The 18,054-nt window shown below is 37.8% G+C and overlaps 1 protein-coding gene across 1 annotated transcript in view; it reads left to right on the forward strand.

Annotated features, from left to right (window-relative positions):
• LOC127877959 (transmembrane protein KIAA1109 homolog) overlaps positions 1–18,054 on the forward strand; it is a 151,506-nt gene that overhangs the window by 28,085 nt on the left and 105,367 nt on the right. The window contains exons 19-26 of the mRNA XM_052424284.1: positions 1,087–1,263; positions 2,271–2,519; positions 2,880–4,274; positions 5,960–6,169; positions 8,701–8,809; positions 9,677–9,788; positions 14,570–14,810; positions 15,331–16,505. Coding sequence (XP_052280244.1) covers positions 1,087–1,263; positions 2,271–2,519; positions 2,880–4,274; positions 5,960–6,169; positions 8,701–8,809; positions 9,677–9,788; positions 14,570–14,810; positions 15,331–16,505 — 3,668 coding nt within the window. The remainder of the gene's footprint in view (positions 1–1,086; positions 1,264–2,270; positions 2,520–2,879; positions 4,275–5,959; positions 6,170–8,700; positions 8,810–9,676; positions 9,789–14,569; positions 14,811–15,330; positions 16,506–18,054) is intronic.

The raw sequence follows: 18,054 nt of genomic DNA on the forward strand, positions 1-18,054 counted from the left end.
AGTTATGTAACTCTGACTGGCATTTGGACGGAATTATGGGCCCTTTATACTTAGAAAATTGAAAATTTGGTTAAGATTTATGTTTTGGTCACTTTACCCCTAAAGTATCATAGATATTGCTTTCATACTTGGAACACTCACAAACTATCATAAGGGTACAGTAAAAGGACAAGTTGCATAACTCTGGTTGTCATTGTTACGGAATTATGGCCCTTTTTTGACTTAGTAACTTTTAATATATGGTTAAATTTTGTGTTTCGATCCACTCGAAGTATCAAGGCTATTGCTTTCAAACTTCAAATACTTACATGCTATCATGAGGTTACTGTACCTGGCAACTTGAATTTTACTTTGACCTTTGAATGACCTTGACTCTCAAGGTCAAATTATTAAATTTTGCTAAAATTGCCATAACTTCTTTATTTATGATTAGATTTGATTGATACTTTGATGAAACTACTCTTACCTGACATACCACAATAGACTTCACCCAAACCATCCCCCGTGCCCTCCCCCCCTCCCCCCCCTCCCCCCCCCCCTAATTTTTTTTTTTTTTTTTTTTTTTTATAAGATCATCTCACAAATGACCACCACACCCTCACACTATACCCCCACCCCACCCTTCCACCCCCCCCCCCCAAATTTTTTTTTTGATTTTTTTTTTTTTTTTTTTTTTTTTTTAAGATCATCTCACAAATTATCACCACACCCTCACACTATACCCCCCCCCCCCCCCCCCCCGATTTTTTTATTTTTTTTTTTTTTTTTTCGCTTTTTTGGAAGATAATGTAATAAATGTCCACAACCCCACACTATACACCCCTCTTCACTCCACTCCTCCCTCCTTTGTGATTGAAAATGAGAGTCCCTTCACCTTTAAAAAGAAAATAGATGAGCGGTCTGCACCCGCAAGGCGGTGCTCTTGTTATTTACCTCTAAATAATACTAATTAATTTATTATTGTGTAATTTCAATAACGCAGGTTTTCTACCTGCACAATATAATATTAGTATCCTGCAACTTACCCTAATGTTACTTTAGCTATGTAAACAGATTAATTATACAACAAACAAACCATCATTACAGCGAGAGCCGGACCAGGGCCACCTAAAGGAAGGGCACCTGGCGTTGTCCGGGTTACAGGTGAGGGGTCATGCAATGTTCTCCCATGAGGGGCTGCCCCTGGAATCAGAGACCCTGGAGTACGCCTGGCTGGTGGAGGCTGTCATCGGAGACTTGACCGGCAGGCTAACCTCACCACAGGTGCGAGGATGAACCCTTTAGCTCTCAGAAACTCTCTTTGAGGAGTCTGTATTCACCTAGAGAATCAAATGAAATTTAAGACCTTTCTTACTAGATTAAAGTTTTAAAGGTTAATATCCAACACTAGAATACTAATGAGTAGCAAACAGCATCAAACTGAATAGACTTTGAGTTACTCGTAGGCTGTTCTGCTTTTATGCTGTCTGCATACAGCCATTTAAATTTGCATGTGAGCAGAAAGTGTTAACCCTTTGCATGCTGGGAAATTTGTCGTCTGCTAAAATGTCGTCATCTGAATTTCTAAAATTAGCATTTTCTTCGATTTTTTTTCAAAGAATTTTATCAGAATAGCAAACAGTTTGGATCCGGATGAGACGCCACGTTCTGTGGCGTCTCATCTGGATCCAAACTGTTTGCAAAGGCCTTCAAAATTGGGTTCCCGCACTGAAAGTGTTAACTGCAAATAGCTATATTTAAAAAAGTGTACAGTTGTTTTTTTTGTATTTCTAAAATGATGTAATATAAAAATTTATGAATTTTTGGTCTAAGTGTTTTTGAAGTATTAACTCTAAATGTTCAACAACTCTCTTCTGATAATTACAAAACTTAATATTTAAAAGATTAATTTTAATTTAGAGGGTAAAGACTCTTTAACAATTAGCTGTTGTTCTACTATTGAGCTTATTTTGTGATTTATTTTTTTGGACTTATTGCTAATGAAATGTTGATAGTTGATCTTATTTTCCAAAAAGTGGCTTATTTTCAATGATATTCTTTCATCTCTACATTTCCTTCCTCTAGAGTAGAAAGTGTAATTTATAATACCACAAAAAGGGAACTTAAATTTGTGCAAATGCTACTTCATCTTATGATGGAGGCTTTTCTAAGTGTGTGCCCAGTACATGGAAATAACTCATTATTCAGTGAAAACATACCGTAGAGAACCATGTATAACGTGCTCCAGGTTTTTTTAGATGCCAAAATTGAGAAAATGATTTTGTCTGCAGATCCAGACAATTGTTGAGTTTCTGCAGACGTTCATCATGCTCATCGAAGACGTGGAGAACAGTCTGCCTCGGGCCGTCTCCTACCAGCTGTGTCAGCACGCCCTGCCCCAGCTCCAGTGCAACAAGGTCACACCAGGCTACACTACACCATGTCCCTCATCAGAGGATATCAAGTACCGGCTCACGCGTGCCTCTGTCGATAGTCTCAATCTGTTCCTGGTTGAGGGAGGGACTGCTTTGAATGTGCAAGTACGAGATTGATGTTATTATTCCAGTCTGACTGTAATTTTAATTCATATAAATGTTGATCAAAATACTGTAATTCTCAGGTCTTTGAAATCAATTACTCCATTTGAAATATTTTTAATCATATGAGGACCTTTTTTAATGCAAGTCAATGTTTCATTTGTTTCAATGTGCTTTGTTTTGCACTGGCTTGTTTTTTTGTTCATGATTACCAAATCTTCATTTTCATGCTGTTGATGATGGACATGTGCTTAATGCCATTCTTTTCTGTTTTTTTGTTTTTTTCAGATATGTACATTTTTTCTTTAAAGGAAATTTTTATAAAAAATGTTATGGTTACAATCATTTGTGTGTTGGTTTCAGCTATATCCATTAAAAATTGCCACGTGCAACTTACATGGGGAGCACACGAGAGCTGGCATCACCGGCTTCATGGAACACATAGAAGTGAAACAGTACATCAGCACGGCCCCCATCAGGCATGACATCAGCCAACCGGAAGTCTGGATAGAGTCCGGGGGCGTGTCGCTGGGACCAATCAAAGCTGAGGCCGCCATGGCCCTGACCAATCAGGACTTTCACGAGCTTCAGAACAAGTTTCTCACCATTCACGATGCTTCCACAAAGAGACTGTGGTTTTTATGGCCCATTCATGCGCTCAGTTCTTCTAATCTGGTCATAGGAAAGTGTGGCTGCATGGGAGGGTGCTGTTTTTTCGGTGTGAATAAAAATGGAGTGGATTTCTTCCATTCCAAGAGACGATATGAAAGATTGCCCACAGCCGTTCTGACCGTTACCCCTGAGGGCACTGATCCCGGGTTCGGTCAGAGTCTCCTGCACAAGGACCGCCTTGTCTTCAATATTGGAAAGTCCAGTATGCAGCTGTCGCCGGGCAAGGAGTTTGTGTTCACCCGGGGCTACATGAGTAACATCTCCACCCCAGAGACAGCCGGTACCAGTATCACTGTCATTGAGGAGTGTCTGGGTCAACCAGGTCAGGCCTCCATAATTACCACCTCTGAAATAACAGTGCACTCTAAAACACAATCATCAGCCAACATGAGTGGATCACTTAGTCTCAGTCGATCGATTTCCAACAACACTACGACTCCTCAAAGCGATGCTGTGGCCAGTAACCCTTTTGATACATTGAAATCCACAGACGCGTCTTTGATGAGAGATTCTGAAATAACATCACCTGAAAGCGATACCTCCAAATCTCCCCGTACTGTCTCTATCAGTTCGTCCACCTCACCTCCGCTGTTCAGCCCCTCATTGAGATCGTCTGTCGCCCAGAGTCCCGTATCCCGTACCTCGGTCCCTAGTCCTTCGGGCCCTTCCTCCATCCACAGTTCCAGTCCCGTGTCCAGCAGACGTAAAAGTAACTTCACTGCAAACTCGGGCCGACAGACCTCCATAGTGTCCCTGGACAGCGAGATGTATTTCTCAGCAGAAGAAGATGCAGGTTCCTCGTCTGACCCTGTTTTCCCAACTCTGACCCCGCAATCTTTCCATGACATTCACTCCTCAGAAAGTGAGAGCCTCGTGTGGGGAAAGGATGAGCAGACTCCTACCATCATCATGAACACAAGCGGCGGTACATCGGTTGCTGAAACCACTGTCCTAGAAAGGAACCAGTTTTCTTCGTCTTCCAACTCCACATTGTCGTTTATGTCGGCAGACACAGATCCGGACGAGACTTTGTCTGATGGTGGATTGCAGGCAGAAGACCTTTCTATGGTGGATCTGAGAAATCAAGTAAGTACTGATCTTATTGCTTTGGCTTATTGTATATGTTAATTTCTTTTTAAATATCTGTTCTCAACTTAAAGCATCTGTTTTGTGAATCATATTTTGGTTGGCACCATTTTAAAGTTTTTATAATCGATATAAAATATATAAAACAATGAACATTTGAAAAAAAAAATAATTATGATCCAATACTGTACCTTTCTCTTTGATGTTAAATATATTGAAATTTTATAACAGTTAGGTTTGTATCGCACACTAACAAAATCGGATCAGATTAAACAAACCATAAATAGTAGGGATGGCATCGTATACCTATATTGTTATTCGAATATTCGCAAATCCATTCAATCGAATATTCGAATATTCACATGAAACGACTGGATTTATTTAACTTCTATTACTTAGTTTCGTATCCAGTTGGGATATTAAATATAAATTGACACAGAAATACAATCGAATATACAATTGTTGTGTTTAGAAATATAAAGAAAATGTAGCTAAATTGTAAAAACAAACTTTAAAAAGCCTATTTAGGCGAAATATATCAGAAAAGAGTGAAACTTGTTCTGTGTTAACTTCCATTGTTTTGTAAGTTATACCCGTTTGCTGAATACGGGGCTGTTTATTAACGTTGCTATCGAATAATTGGACTTTCGGCTAATACTGTGACCAATATTGTAATCGGGCACAAATAGAAGAAAAAACATCATGTGATAGAATTTTATTTTTATTTGAAATTTTAAACTAACGATAGCATGTACGTTTATATAAAGAAACATATCAATAAGGCATGCAATGTACACCTAATATTCAAGAACAAATAGAAGGAAAAACATCATGTCATAGAATTTTATTTTATTTGAAATTTTAAAGTAACGATAGCATGTACGTTTAAACTAAATAGGAGGTAATCAACCACAATCATATTCACAATCTTACTAGTAATCACATCACTAGAACACCCACTTACACCAAAACTACCAGTAGCAGTAAACTGTTTCATTGATGACTGTTTGACTTTATTACTAGCACTTTCCAGTGAACCAGGATGCTTAACAGTGACATGATTCCACAGATTTGTAGTAGACCTCGCATATGTAAAAATAACTTTACACACATTACACGTTGCGGTCTTCTCATCCACAGACCATGTAAAGTATTTCCATACTTTTGAAGGTGGCATTTTCAGATATAAATTATGATCCCTTATCACAAATCATTGTTCTGAAGTTTTCTACCAAAAAGTTACTTTTTTGAATTGATATCATTTGTTAATTTTGAGTAATTCACATATTTTAATGTATGTTTAAACTGTAATCACAGAAACTAAATTATTATTCGTCATTAAATTGAAGCCCTTAATTGGCATCTAATTGACAAACAACAGTTTGGGCCCTTTCTTAGAGTGTGTATATTGTATTGCGCAATTTGTGTAATTCACACATTTTAATGGCTGTTCATACATGTACTGTGATCTCAGAAACTTAATTATTATTCGCCAGTCTATTTAAGCCGTTAATTGTAACCCAATTCTGTTATTCGAATACTGACCATTTAATCGAATATTCGAATAATTTTGCCATCCCTAATAAATAGATGTGAAATTGAAAATGAATAAAAAAGAAATCTTGTATAAGAAATACCATGAACATAATAAGCAAATCACTCAAGTTCCTATGCTTCCTCATAAGGTGAAGGGTGCTATTACCAAGTCCCCTGTACTGTTGCCATGCTACTCCAAGAACATGACCCGTCTGCAGTGCAACAACTGGATGTACCCGGCCCCCTTCCCGACCCCCTTCCACATGGTTGCCACGGAGCCTTCACATCTATCGTTGTCGTCCGCAAGTCAGTCAATGCAGTTGGCCTCTGCTGGGTCATCACTGCCACATTTTGTTAAGGTAAGTTGCTAATTGTCCTGATTGTGCTAATTAGTCCCCTACCTTTGTAACAGGAGGGGACAGTAGGTTTATCTTCACGTCCATCTGTGTATGCGTTTGTGTGTTGAAATTTGGATCCTGCAATAACTCAAAAAGTACTTACACTAGGTTGATTCAACTTGGTATAGAGGGCAATATGGGGAATACGCACATTATTATGCCCCCCTTCGAAGAAGAGGGGGTATATTGCTTTGCTCATGTCGGTCGGTCAGTAGGTCGGTAGGTCGGTCGGTCAGTCCACCAGGTGGTTTTCGGATGATAACTCAAGAACGCTTGGGGCTAGGATCATGAAACTTCATAGGTACATTGATCATGACTCGCAGATGAACCCTATTGATTTTGAGGTCACTAGGTCAAAGGTCAAGGTCACAGTGACCCGAAATAGTAAAATGGTTTCCGGATAATAACTCAAGAACGCATACGCCTAGGATCATGAAACTTCATGGGTAGATTGATCATGACTCACAGATGACCCCTATTGATTTTGAGGTCACTAGCAAAGGTCAAGGTCACGGTGACCCAGAATAGTAAAATGGTTTCCGGATGATAACTCAAGAACGCATACGCCTAGGATCATGAAACTTCATGGGTAGATTGATCATGACTCGCAGATGACCCCTATTGATATTGAGGTCACTAGGTCAAAGCTCAAGGTCACGGTGACCCGAAATAGTAAAATGATTTTCGGATGATAACTCAAGAACGCATACGCCTAGGATCATGAAACTTCATGGGTAGATTGATCATGACTCGCAGATGACCCCTATTGATTTTGAGGTCACTAGGTCAAAGGTCAAGGTCACGGTGACCCGAAATAGTAAAATTATTTTCGGATGATAATTCAAGAACGCATATGCCTAGGATCATGAAACTTCATAGGTAGATTGATCATGACTAGCAGATGACCCCTATTGATTTTTAGGTCACTAGGTCAAAGGTCAAGGTCACGGTGACCCGAAATAGTAAAATGATTTTCTGATGATAACTCAAGAACGCATATGCCTAGGATCATGAAACTTCATAGGTAGATTGATCATGACTCGCAGATGACCCCTATTGATTTTGAGGTCACACGGTCAAGGTCACGGTGACCAGAAATAAGAAAATGATTTTCGGATGATAACTCAAGAACGCTTTTGCCTAGGATCATGACACTTCATAGGTACATTGATCGTGACTTGCAGATGACCCCTATTGATTTTCAGGTCACTAGTTTTAGTTTTTTGTTTGAAAAAGATTTGGTTGCTATGGTTACAGAATTATTAAAAAACTAAAATCTGAAACCTGAGATAACTTCAAAAATACTTAAGCTAAGTTTATGAAACTTGGTATGTGAGAAATATGGGTAAAGGTTCATATCTGGAATATACACATGAATACAACTTTTTTGTTAGACAAAATTTGTTGGTGCTATGATGACAGATGCCATGGATACGGAAATAATTGAAAACTAAAATCTCAATATTTTGATAACTCAAAAGTATGTGAGCTAGGTTGATGAAATTAGGTATCTGTATAGAGGGACATATAGGGGAATATGCATGTTAGTTCAGATTTGTTTATCTGTCTGTTTTGTTTGTTTTTCCGAAAAACATGGATCCGGAAATCACTCAAAATATGCTATGTTGATAAAACTCAGTATGTGGAAGGAGAACCCTATGGGAAATATGTACATTATTTCAGTTTTGTTTGTCCATCTGAAAAATCTGGATCAAGCGGCAAGTCAAGAATTATGTAAGCAATGTTGATGAAACTGACCCTCAGAAAAACTTAATCTTATTAAGCTTGGTTGATGAAATTCAGTATGTAGATAAGAGAGCCGTATAAGGAATACATGTATGCACATTTTTATGCCCCCGGATCGATAGATAAGGGGTATATTGTTTTTGTCTTGTCTATCTGTCTGTCTGTCATTCTGTCCTAAAACTTTAACCTTGGTTAAAGTTTTATAACTTTTGCAATATTGAACATACCAACTTGATATTTACCATGCATGTGTATCTCATGGAGCTGCTCATTTTGAGTGGTGAAAAGTCAAGGTCATCCTTCAAGGTCAAATGTCAAATATCATTGTATTTTTCTTTCCTAAAACTTTAACCTTCGTTAAAGTTTTATCATAACTTTTTTTATATTGAAAACAGCAACTTCATATTTGGCATGCATGTGTATCTCGTGGAGCTGCACATTTTGAGTGGTGAAAGGTCAAGGTCTTCTTTCAAGGTCAAAGGTCAAAAATAAAAAAATAAAAAAATCATTTCTCCATTCAATCTCTTACTTACTTCTCTTGGAGCTGCACATTTTGAGTGGTGAAAGGTCAAGGTCATCCTTCAAGGTCAAAGGTAAAAAAATCAAAGTGGCGCATTAGGGGGCATTGTGTTTCTGACAAACAGATCTCTTGTTCTATTTCTTAAATGTCATAACCCCCAAATGTATGCGTGCGAACTGCATCTACTGTTCTGAGTGATACATGTTTTCCCATGCATTCTATGTAGATCAAGCAGGGGTTCAGCACACAGATATTGAAAAACAAGGATCAGCTGTTCCTGCCAGAGAAACAAGAGGAGGGAGATACATGGGACAACATTGAAGAGCCTTTACTAGGTAAGCTATTTGAGTATTTAAACGGCACTCCAGAAAAATGGCCTTATTTCATGGATTTTTTCCTTTAAAGGAAGTATATTCTAAACTAAAATCATTCTAGGCTTAAAGAGTTGACTCTGATTAGCCTGCGCGGACTCCTATCCTTTAAAGCCATTCAGATTACGTCTAGGCCACTGTTTCTAAAAAGTAGAAAATCTGTTTTCACTCAATAACTTGATTTTGGATAGAGGTATCGGGCTAATATGTTGTATGAAAATACCTTTCATGCAGACCTAGCTTCGAATTGGTCAATTACTTACATTGAAGGAAAAATACATTTAAAACAATGAAAATCTGGTTTTATGGTGTTGTCAGGTTTTTGTTTTGTCCTCTGAAAGCTGTAATGCACGTCTTCTTTGCCTATATGCTGATAATACTTTTGGTTTGCATTCAAGGGTAGCTTTTTTAAAACATGTTTAAAAGTATGTAAGCTGCCTTTTACCAGAATGACCAGAAATGAAAAGCTTAAGAAATGTTGAAATACTTGCTTGTGACTGTATGTATTCAATGATTTCCAAAATAGTTACTTTTTTATGTGCACATATCAATAAATTAATCCTTTCACAGTATTAAAGTGATTTACAGCTTGATTTGTGTCTTTAAGAAATAACGGTCCACTTGCCAGCTGTCAATCAAGCAAACTGATCTTATTATCTGATAGCTCTTTATTCCCTCCTCATGATCCAGCAAGGACAAAACAAAGAGTGTCATAGATATAAAATGAGCGTAATATGTTAAATAATTAAGTGGGCGGAGTTATCGATTTTTTGGCTACTGGTTATTTAACTATATTTCCTGGTGTTCTACAATATTTAATACTTTTTTTAGACTGTACTGATGGAGCCACCATGGAGAATGCAAGCCGTACAACGGCAACAGTGAAGCTGCGAGGATCTGTTGACGTTCTTCTGACGCCCTTACTCCTCGAGTCATTCCAAAGGTTTGTTTTTGCAAAGTCCAGTATGGAGATGTTAGCTGTTTGATATTGAAGTTTAAACCTTTTGTATTTTAGCTTCATTGCAATAGCCTATTTAGTTACTGTGAAATCATTTATTTTCACCAGCACGAAGTTTCGTCATATTTTTAAAAATCGTTTTCATCAGCACTTAAATTCGCCAATTCCTGACTTTGAAAAAAAAAGCTTCAGTCAATATCCGATTTGTTTGTCCGAAATATATCGCGGTTGCGAAAAGTTGTAGTGGGGAAAGAGGGAGGACACTTGAGAGTCACTTGCAGGAGGTGGGGCCTGTTTGTTACATGTCAATATACTAGTCTTTTGTTACAGGTGATCAGTAATTTGCCCCCATTAGTGTATCATTATTATGATTAGCGGATTAGTGGGACTGAATAATCGTTAACAAGTGTTTGAAACCCGGGTTTGAAACAGTGAAGCCAGTTGCCAATTGGTCTTATTCTTATTTCGGAAGTGTAAAATCAACAGTGCATTATGGGACAGCGGTTTCATAGGGCAAAGTTCAGATTTAATTGTAACAACCAATGGACGAGTGAGTTTAAATTAGATTGAATGCAATGGGATACAAAGCGATGTTTTATTGCGTCATACTCAGTCATTCGAAAGACTTGTTTTCCGGGTTTTTCCTGAAAATCGCGCACAAATAAAAGTGAATTTCTGAAAACAATTTCCCTACGTTTGGATGGAACTAATCGTCATGATTGCTAATTTTTCTTTACCTGTTACGTTTTCCATTGCTACAAGTAACAATTATTTGAAACAGGTATCATAAAACTTGTAAAAGATATCAATGATTAAAACGATCGATTGAAAGCCCATAAAGCGAAGCACAAGCTATTTTTACACCTGTATTGTAGTTAAACGCTACCAACCAGACACAAATCAAAATGTTCTGTATTTATTTGTAATCAATGCGGAGAATGTATATACGGTAAGTATATACATCATCATCTTTAAAATTTGTTTATTGTCTTTGATCCGGATCTAATCCAGTGCATGGAGGCTGTATATTCTTCTGCAACAACACTGAAAAACACAATACACAGAATGTGTAATAAAGGTGTTAACAATTAGCGCTTATCATTACAATTCTACCTAAACGAAGTCAACGCAGTCAATACAGCTGTACAGCTTGCGCATTTTAGAGCAATGTCAGGTGTCAGTTAAGTACACTGTGTTATCTACACCCTTTTGTGTCAAAACCGGATTTATCTTGATTACGTAACAGACGGAGTATGTATGCGTGGATTACGTTGGATTTTAGTGCCTCATGCCTTTGGTAATTCAGTCTTCATTTGTTCAAATATGGAACATAATTGTTCGTTAGGATCTTGAATTCATCAATCGGTCGACTGACCAAATATACGAAAATTAATGCCTGACTATATATAATGGTTTCACAGTAACTTTTATTACATTGAAAGCTTAAGCAATATTGAGTAAGATATCATATTTTTAGTTTATATGTGTTTTTTGTGTATAACTTTAATGGAAAACATAAGAAATGGCAGCAAATACCATAATTGGCATTCAAATATTGCTTCAATTTCAAACGGACATTTAATTATTATTTAATATATGATTATTTATTGAGTATAAGGTATATTAAATTGTAAATAAATGGTCAATTTTTATGCCCCCGGTAGGGTGGCATATAGCAGTTTAACTGTCCGTCAGTCAGTATGTCAGTCTGTCAGTCTGTCAGTCTGTCTGTCCGTCTGAAAAAGACTAACATTGGCCATAACTTTTTAAATATTGAAGATAGCACCTTGATATTTGGCATGCATGTGTATCTCATGGATCTGCACAATTTGAGTGGTAAAATTTCAAGATTTACATCATCCTTCAAGGTCAAGGGTCGAAAAAACAAAGTCAAGGGAAGTAATAAGCTTTGAATGGACATAGTTATCTGACCTGCCCACGTATATATTTTTGTTAAATAAATCAAAGCGGCGCAGTAGGCGGCATTGTGTTTCTGACAAACACATTGTGGTTAAAGGTCAAGGTCATCCATTACGGTCTACGGTAAAAAATACAGATTTAAGGGAAATAAAAAGCTTTAAAAAGGGAGAAAATTATTCAATATTGAACATAGCCACTTTATATATTTGGCATGCATGTGTATCTCATGGAGCTGCACATTTTGAGTGGTGAATCTACAGTCATGGTAGTGGCTTTTAATTATTTGCTACTAAAAATAGAGATTTGTTACAGACAATTATTTTCAAGGGAAGTAATTTATATAATTATAAATCTCATATTATAGATTTCCTTACCAAGTTCTTTTCACAGTTACTGTACAGATTTATTATTTTGATTATTTATAACCCAAATGATTGATTTTTCAAAGTTTATTTTTTAAATGATATAATTATAATTTCTTTGATGTTCATTACATACCTGTGGACTTATGTCCATAGATACATGATCAACTCTGGCTATGATCACTTTTAAACCACAGGCCTTGGTTGTCAGTGATGTCTGACATGGTCATAATTGACTGTGAGACCCCTCCCCCCCCCCCCCCCCCCCCCCCCCCCCCCCCCGGTTGGATTGGACAAAATTCAAGGGAAGTAATAACCTTTAAAGGGAAATGATTTCTATACCTGCCAAATGATAAATAGAAATTTTATTTCAATGCGGCGCAGTAGGGGGCATTGTGTTTCTGACAAACACATCTCTTGTTTGAATTATAAGACTAAAATTCACTATTTTAACCTGAGAAATGAAAATGTGGAATGGGAAAATTAGTATTAAACTTTTGCATATGCAGAATTGTGCTTGCATTTTAACAGAATGAAAAAAGATATTGAATACTGATATGATCTTTTTTGATGTAGCACAAAAAATGGATTCAAATGCCATTTATATTTCTTGTTTCTTGAAAATAACTATATATCATCATACTAATGTACCAATACTATAAACAATACATGTTTAGCACACCACAGCCTTCAACTCAACTCAACTCACGTTGTAAGTGAATAAAGGCCACCAGCCCATAAAACAGGGTATGATACACAAATCATAGTAAATAATTGTAGATACATTCCAATGTATCCTTTTAGCACAATTTAAGTACAGAAAACAATTAAACTTGAGAAAGTCTTTAAGGAAAGACATTCTTGTTCTTATCCACTATTATTTAAAAGACACCTACTATACACATACAATTATTAAACCAGAGATTACCACCTTGGAAAATCCAGAGCAATGCACTGGGGGTTTAAATCGGTTTTAGGTATGAATAGTATTTATTAGATTACATACAAAAATGCATAATTCAAGTATGGTTAAAATTTACAGTATCTCCACAAGTGCTCCAACGGGTACCAAAAAAAAAAACCAATCCGCAGGTTAAACAAATACCCGCAGATCTGGGTCAAAGTTTCTGCGAATGATACTGGTTCAGGTCGCTAGCTACAAAGTACAATACATTTTTGTATTACATGTTGAATGTGAAGTCAAATCATCCCCTTTAAACAAGTTAAAAAAAATCACATCTTTTATCATTTTAAACAGTGTTGTTATTGCAAATAGTCATACACGAATAGAAGTGACGCACCATAAGCATAAATGTCGAGTTTCATTTGTTTATATTCACATCTCAAAATGGTGATGTTAAAAAACGTTAAAAAACGAAACTTGTATAATAAAATTTATTGAATTCAATGTAGATAGGCATTTAAAGCTTACAGTAAAAGTTATTTTGGCTTCTCTTCTCAACAGGTTGAGACAGGTTGATTTTCCTAAACATGCACTTTTGATTGCACTTTTGATTGCTATTCAAATAGATCACTCCCAACTATTAATATTTTCTAAAATGTGATAAGTTACAATTCCTGTTGCTCAACTGGGTGAGCTTGCTCAGCTGGTACAGCATTGGAATACAAATCATAGGATTGCAGTTTAAGTGGGGACTTCTCATCATGCAATTTATTCTGCCATTCTCCACCTACCTTTGATACACATTGGGCACCTGTCAGTTAGTGGCATAGATATAGGCTCTTAGTACGGGTACAGCAACTTACCTAGGAAAAGTGTTAGTAAGTAAACTGACTGCCATGATATAACTGAAATACTATTGCAAATAATCAAATTCAGCCGCACTCTGAGAAAACATGGTTAACCCTTTGCATGCTGGGAAATTTGTCGTCTGCTAAAATGTCTTCTGCTGAATTTCTAAAATTAGCATTTTCTTCGATTTTTTTCAAAGAACACTATCAGAATAGCAAACAGTTTGGATCCAGATGAGACGCCACGTTCTGTGGCGTCTTATCTGGATCCAAACTGTTTGCACAGGCCTTCTAAATTCGGTTCCCGCACTAAAGGGTTTAAAGCATGTGTGTCAAGGGTCAAAGAACACTATCAGAATAGCAAACAGTTTGGATCCAGATGAGACGCCACGTTTTGTGGCGTCTCATCTGGATCCAAACTGTTTGCACAGGCCTTCAAAATTCGGTTCCCGCACTGAAAGGGTTTAAAGCATGTGTGTCAAGGGTCAACCCAGTTTAGTTTGTGCAATCCGCAAGTCTAATCAGGGACGGCACTTTCCAATTTTATGGTATTTTTTCTTTAAAAGAGGTCTTCTCTCAGTGAAAATCAATTTTAGGTGCAAAATGTTGTCTCTGATAAGCCTGTGCAGACAGCACAATTTAATCTGGAACAACTCTTTACGCACACGCATTAAACCCTTTTCGCCAGAACAAGACACATTAACACAAGCACACAAACTTCATGTTTGGCAGGATGTGTGAGGCTGTCACCCCAGCCCTGACCAACCTCCACCCGTCCTCCATTTTGGATGGCCTTCACTTCCGCTGCCTGGACATCCTGAAGTCTCAGAACCGCCTCAAGAAGGTCGAGAGTGACCATGACCCCGAGACACCTGAGGGCGACCCTGGCAGCAACCAGGGTCAGCTCGGGGTAGACAGCCGGGCGCCGGATATGAAGACCTCCAGCTATCAGGCTCTTATCACACTGCCCAGGGTGGGTGCTGCATGGTGTATTTCTTTGGATGTATAACTTTGTACTTTAACCCTTCACCAGTAAAATACGTTTTTTACGTATTTGTAGTCCTTTTAAAAGTTAAATTTAATTTAACACCTTTCTTACTTGATTCAAATTGTAAAGGCTTCATTTCCAACCCTTTGATACTGATGAGTAGCAAACAGCATTAGACTTGAACAGGCTGCGAGTTACTCGCAGGTTGTTCTGGTTTTATGCTGTTTGCACATAGCCATTTTTACTTTCCCTCTGAGTGGGAAAGGGTTAAATCTTTATTTGGAAGCAGAATGAAGACTTGTCTTGTTTTGTATATATTGGATAGTTTAAATCTCTGACAGGTTTTATATCTGGTTTTTAATTTGAAAATTGAAGACCTACGGGTAAATTTTTCATTTTGTTATATTTTGTGTTTGATCTGTGAAAAAATAAATTATCAGGACTAGAAACTGACATTGTCTTTTTAATGTCTGGTTGTTTAACTAATAATTGTGATGTATTTCAGATAAATATCTGCACATTACAAGCAGGAATTGTGGAGGACCTGATATCATTTTCCGCACTAGATAATATTCATGAGCTCACATGCGTTTCACTGATGGGCGTGTGCATCGATGACATACGTTGTCAGCTGCTGTCCAATAGCCACTCATGCAAGATGTCAAGAAGTGTGTCCCACTCTGGCCCGGCCTCCCCATCTTCACCAACTAAGGGAAAACCTGACAATCTAGAAGTTGAAGACCGTCCAGAAGTATCAAGAGAGGAGGATGTAGGGACAGTCAGCATAAAGGCTATTCATTTTCAGCTGAGGCGACTTCTTAAAGAACATGATTTTTCAGACAGTATGGTGCTGACAGCAATCCCAGAACAGAAATCAAAGGTGATGTTCGAGTTTGATAACAATATAACGAAATTATTTTCGCCCGCTTCGAGTAGACACTCAAGCCGGGTGAAGAGGAGCTCTTCATCGCATTCAGAGGAAGGGAAACCTCGACGACTTTCCATGGGTCGCCGGGCGAGTCAAGACCCTACTAGAAAACATCCCGAGGATCGGCATTCCTTAAAAGGTGTTTCTACTGAGGAGAATCCTTTTGATGCTGCGCCAAAGCCGAAAGTTCTGAGACAAAAAAGTGTAGGCAAAGAAAACCTGGATATGGATAGTACAGGAACACCAAAACGTGAGTCTCAAAAATTGGGCAGTATAGGCTACATAATGTTCGAATGCGGTTTGGAAAAGATAGATATTACAGCAGTAAGAAGACTGGGCTACAAGGATAAACCACCAGCTACCTTATTGGAGGATACAACATTACAACAGACAATTTTGAAAACTCAGCAATCCACCAAATTTGTGACTGAAAGTCAGACTTCAAGAAAATTTCAAGTCTCAAGGCAGAGTGAGGCTAAACAAAAAGAACCACAGGCAAAATTCACAGTTCATGATGAAACTGATCCCTTGGGAGTTGGGCCAACAAAGCCTTCGAGTTCAAAGTACTCCAGTTCAAACTCTGTGCACTCTTGGGACTCGCGTATATCGATCCCGTCAGTGTCTGCAAGCCTGAGCGAGCATGAGGATCTAGACGGGGATGCCTCCAGCGGGCTTCTCCATCTGAAAACAATCTGGTTCAATTTTGCTGCACCTCCTCCTCTACCCATCAAACGGAAAGCTGATTTTACAAAGTATGAATTTGTCAGTAATTTTTAACTGTTTTTTTTGTCCCCTACCGGTGAAACGCTCTGTGTGTCTGTCAGTCAGTCAGTCAGTCAGTCAGTCAGTCAGTCAGTCAGTCAGTCAGTCAGTCAGTCAGTCTGTCACTCTTTTCTGGATCCTGCGATAACTTTAAAAGTTCTTAATATTTTTTCATGAAACTGGAAACATGGATAGATGGCAATTTGGAGATTATGCACGTCATTTCATTTTTTTACTACGTCAAAAGATCTGGTTGCTATGGCAACAAATAAAATAACAATTAAAACAAATTCTGACAATGGTGGAGTTTCACCGGTAGGGGACCATATTGCTTGACAATAGTCTTGTTTAAACAATTTTAAGTTAACATCATCAATTTGTGTCTGCATACTTAAGTAGAATCTTCTGGTTAAAAGATGCAAAAAAATAAATAAATTGGTAGCTTTTAAAATTTTAGCAAATAGAATTGTATGCTGACCTCATTCCTATCACCTGTAAGCTTTATGCCCAGTTACACAAAGTTTGTGTGTAATATTTAGGGTTGTGCACAGGATCTTCTCTTGATCTTTTTTTCTGGATTGTTATTTTCAAAGCAATTCAAGGGCTTTTTCACCATTTTTAGATGAAGGTACATGGGGCAGGGGAGGGAACAAGTGCCCATTTTTGGATTCAAAGGGAATTCATACCATGTGAAAAAAATCCCCACAGAAAGATCAATAATTTGTTTAAAGGGAAAAGTGCATGATTCGAGAGACCTTTTCAAAGGTGATGATGTCTTATAACTGCCCCTTCTATTATGTCCCCCACTATAGTAGTGGGGGTCATATTGTTTTTGCCCTGTCTGTTGGTTGGTTGGTCTGTTGGTCTGTTGGTTGGTTTGCGCCAACTTTAACATTTGCAATAACTTTTGCAATATTGAAGATAGCAACTTGATATTTGGCATGCATATGTATCTCATGGAGCTGCACATTTTGAGTGGTGAAAGGTCAAGGTCATCCTTCAAGGTCAAAGGTCAAATATATGGGTCAAAATCGCTCATTTAATGTACACTTTTGCACTATTTCAATATTCAAGATAGCATCTTGATATTTGGCATGCATGTGTATCTCATGAAGCTGCACATTTTGAGTGGTGAAAGGTCAAGGTCATCCTTCAAGGTCAGAGGTCAAATATATGTTGCCAAAATCGCTCATTTTATGAGTACTTTTTTGCAATATTGAAGATAGCAACTTGATATTTTGCATGCATGTGTATCTCATGGAAATGCATATTTTGAGTGGTGAAAGGTCAAGGTCAAGGTCATCCTTCAAGGTCAAATATATGGGACAAATTGCTCATGAAATGTCACTTCTGCAATATGGAAGCTAGCAATTTTATATTTGACATGCATGTGTATCTCATGGAGCTGCACATTTTGAGTGGTGAAGGGTCAAGGTCAAGGTCATCCTTCAAGGTCAAACGTCATATACGGGGACATAGTGTTTCACAAACACATCTTGTTTTTATATAGAAAATCAGTCCTGTTTAGAGAAAACTGGG

The sequence above is a fragment of the Dreissena polymorpha genome, chromosome 4 (genome assembly GCF_020536995.1).
Source record: "Dreissena polymorpha isolate Duluth1 chromosome 4, UMN_Dpol_1.0, whole genome shotgun sequence".
In the NCBI taxonomy this organism is placed as follows: Eukaryota; Metazoa; Mollusca; class Bivalvia; order Myida; family Dreissenidae; genus Dreissena; species Dreissena polymorpha.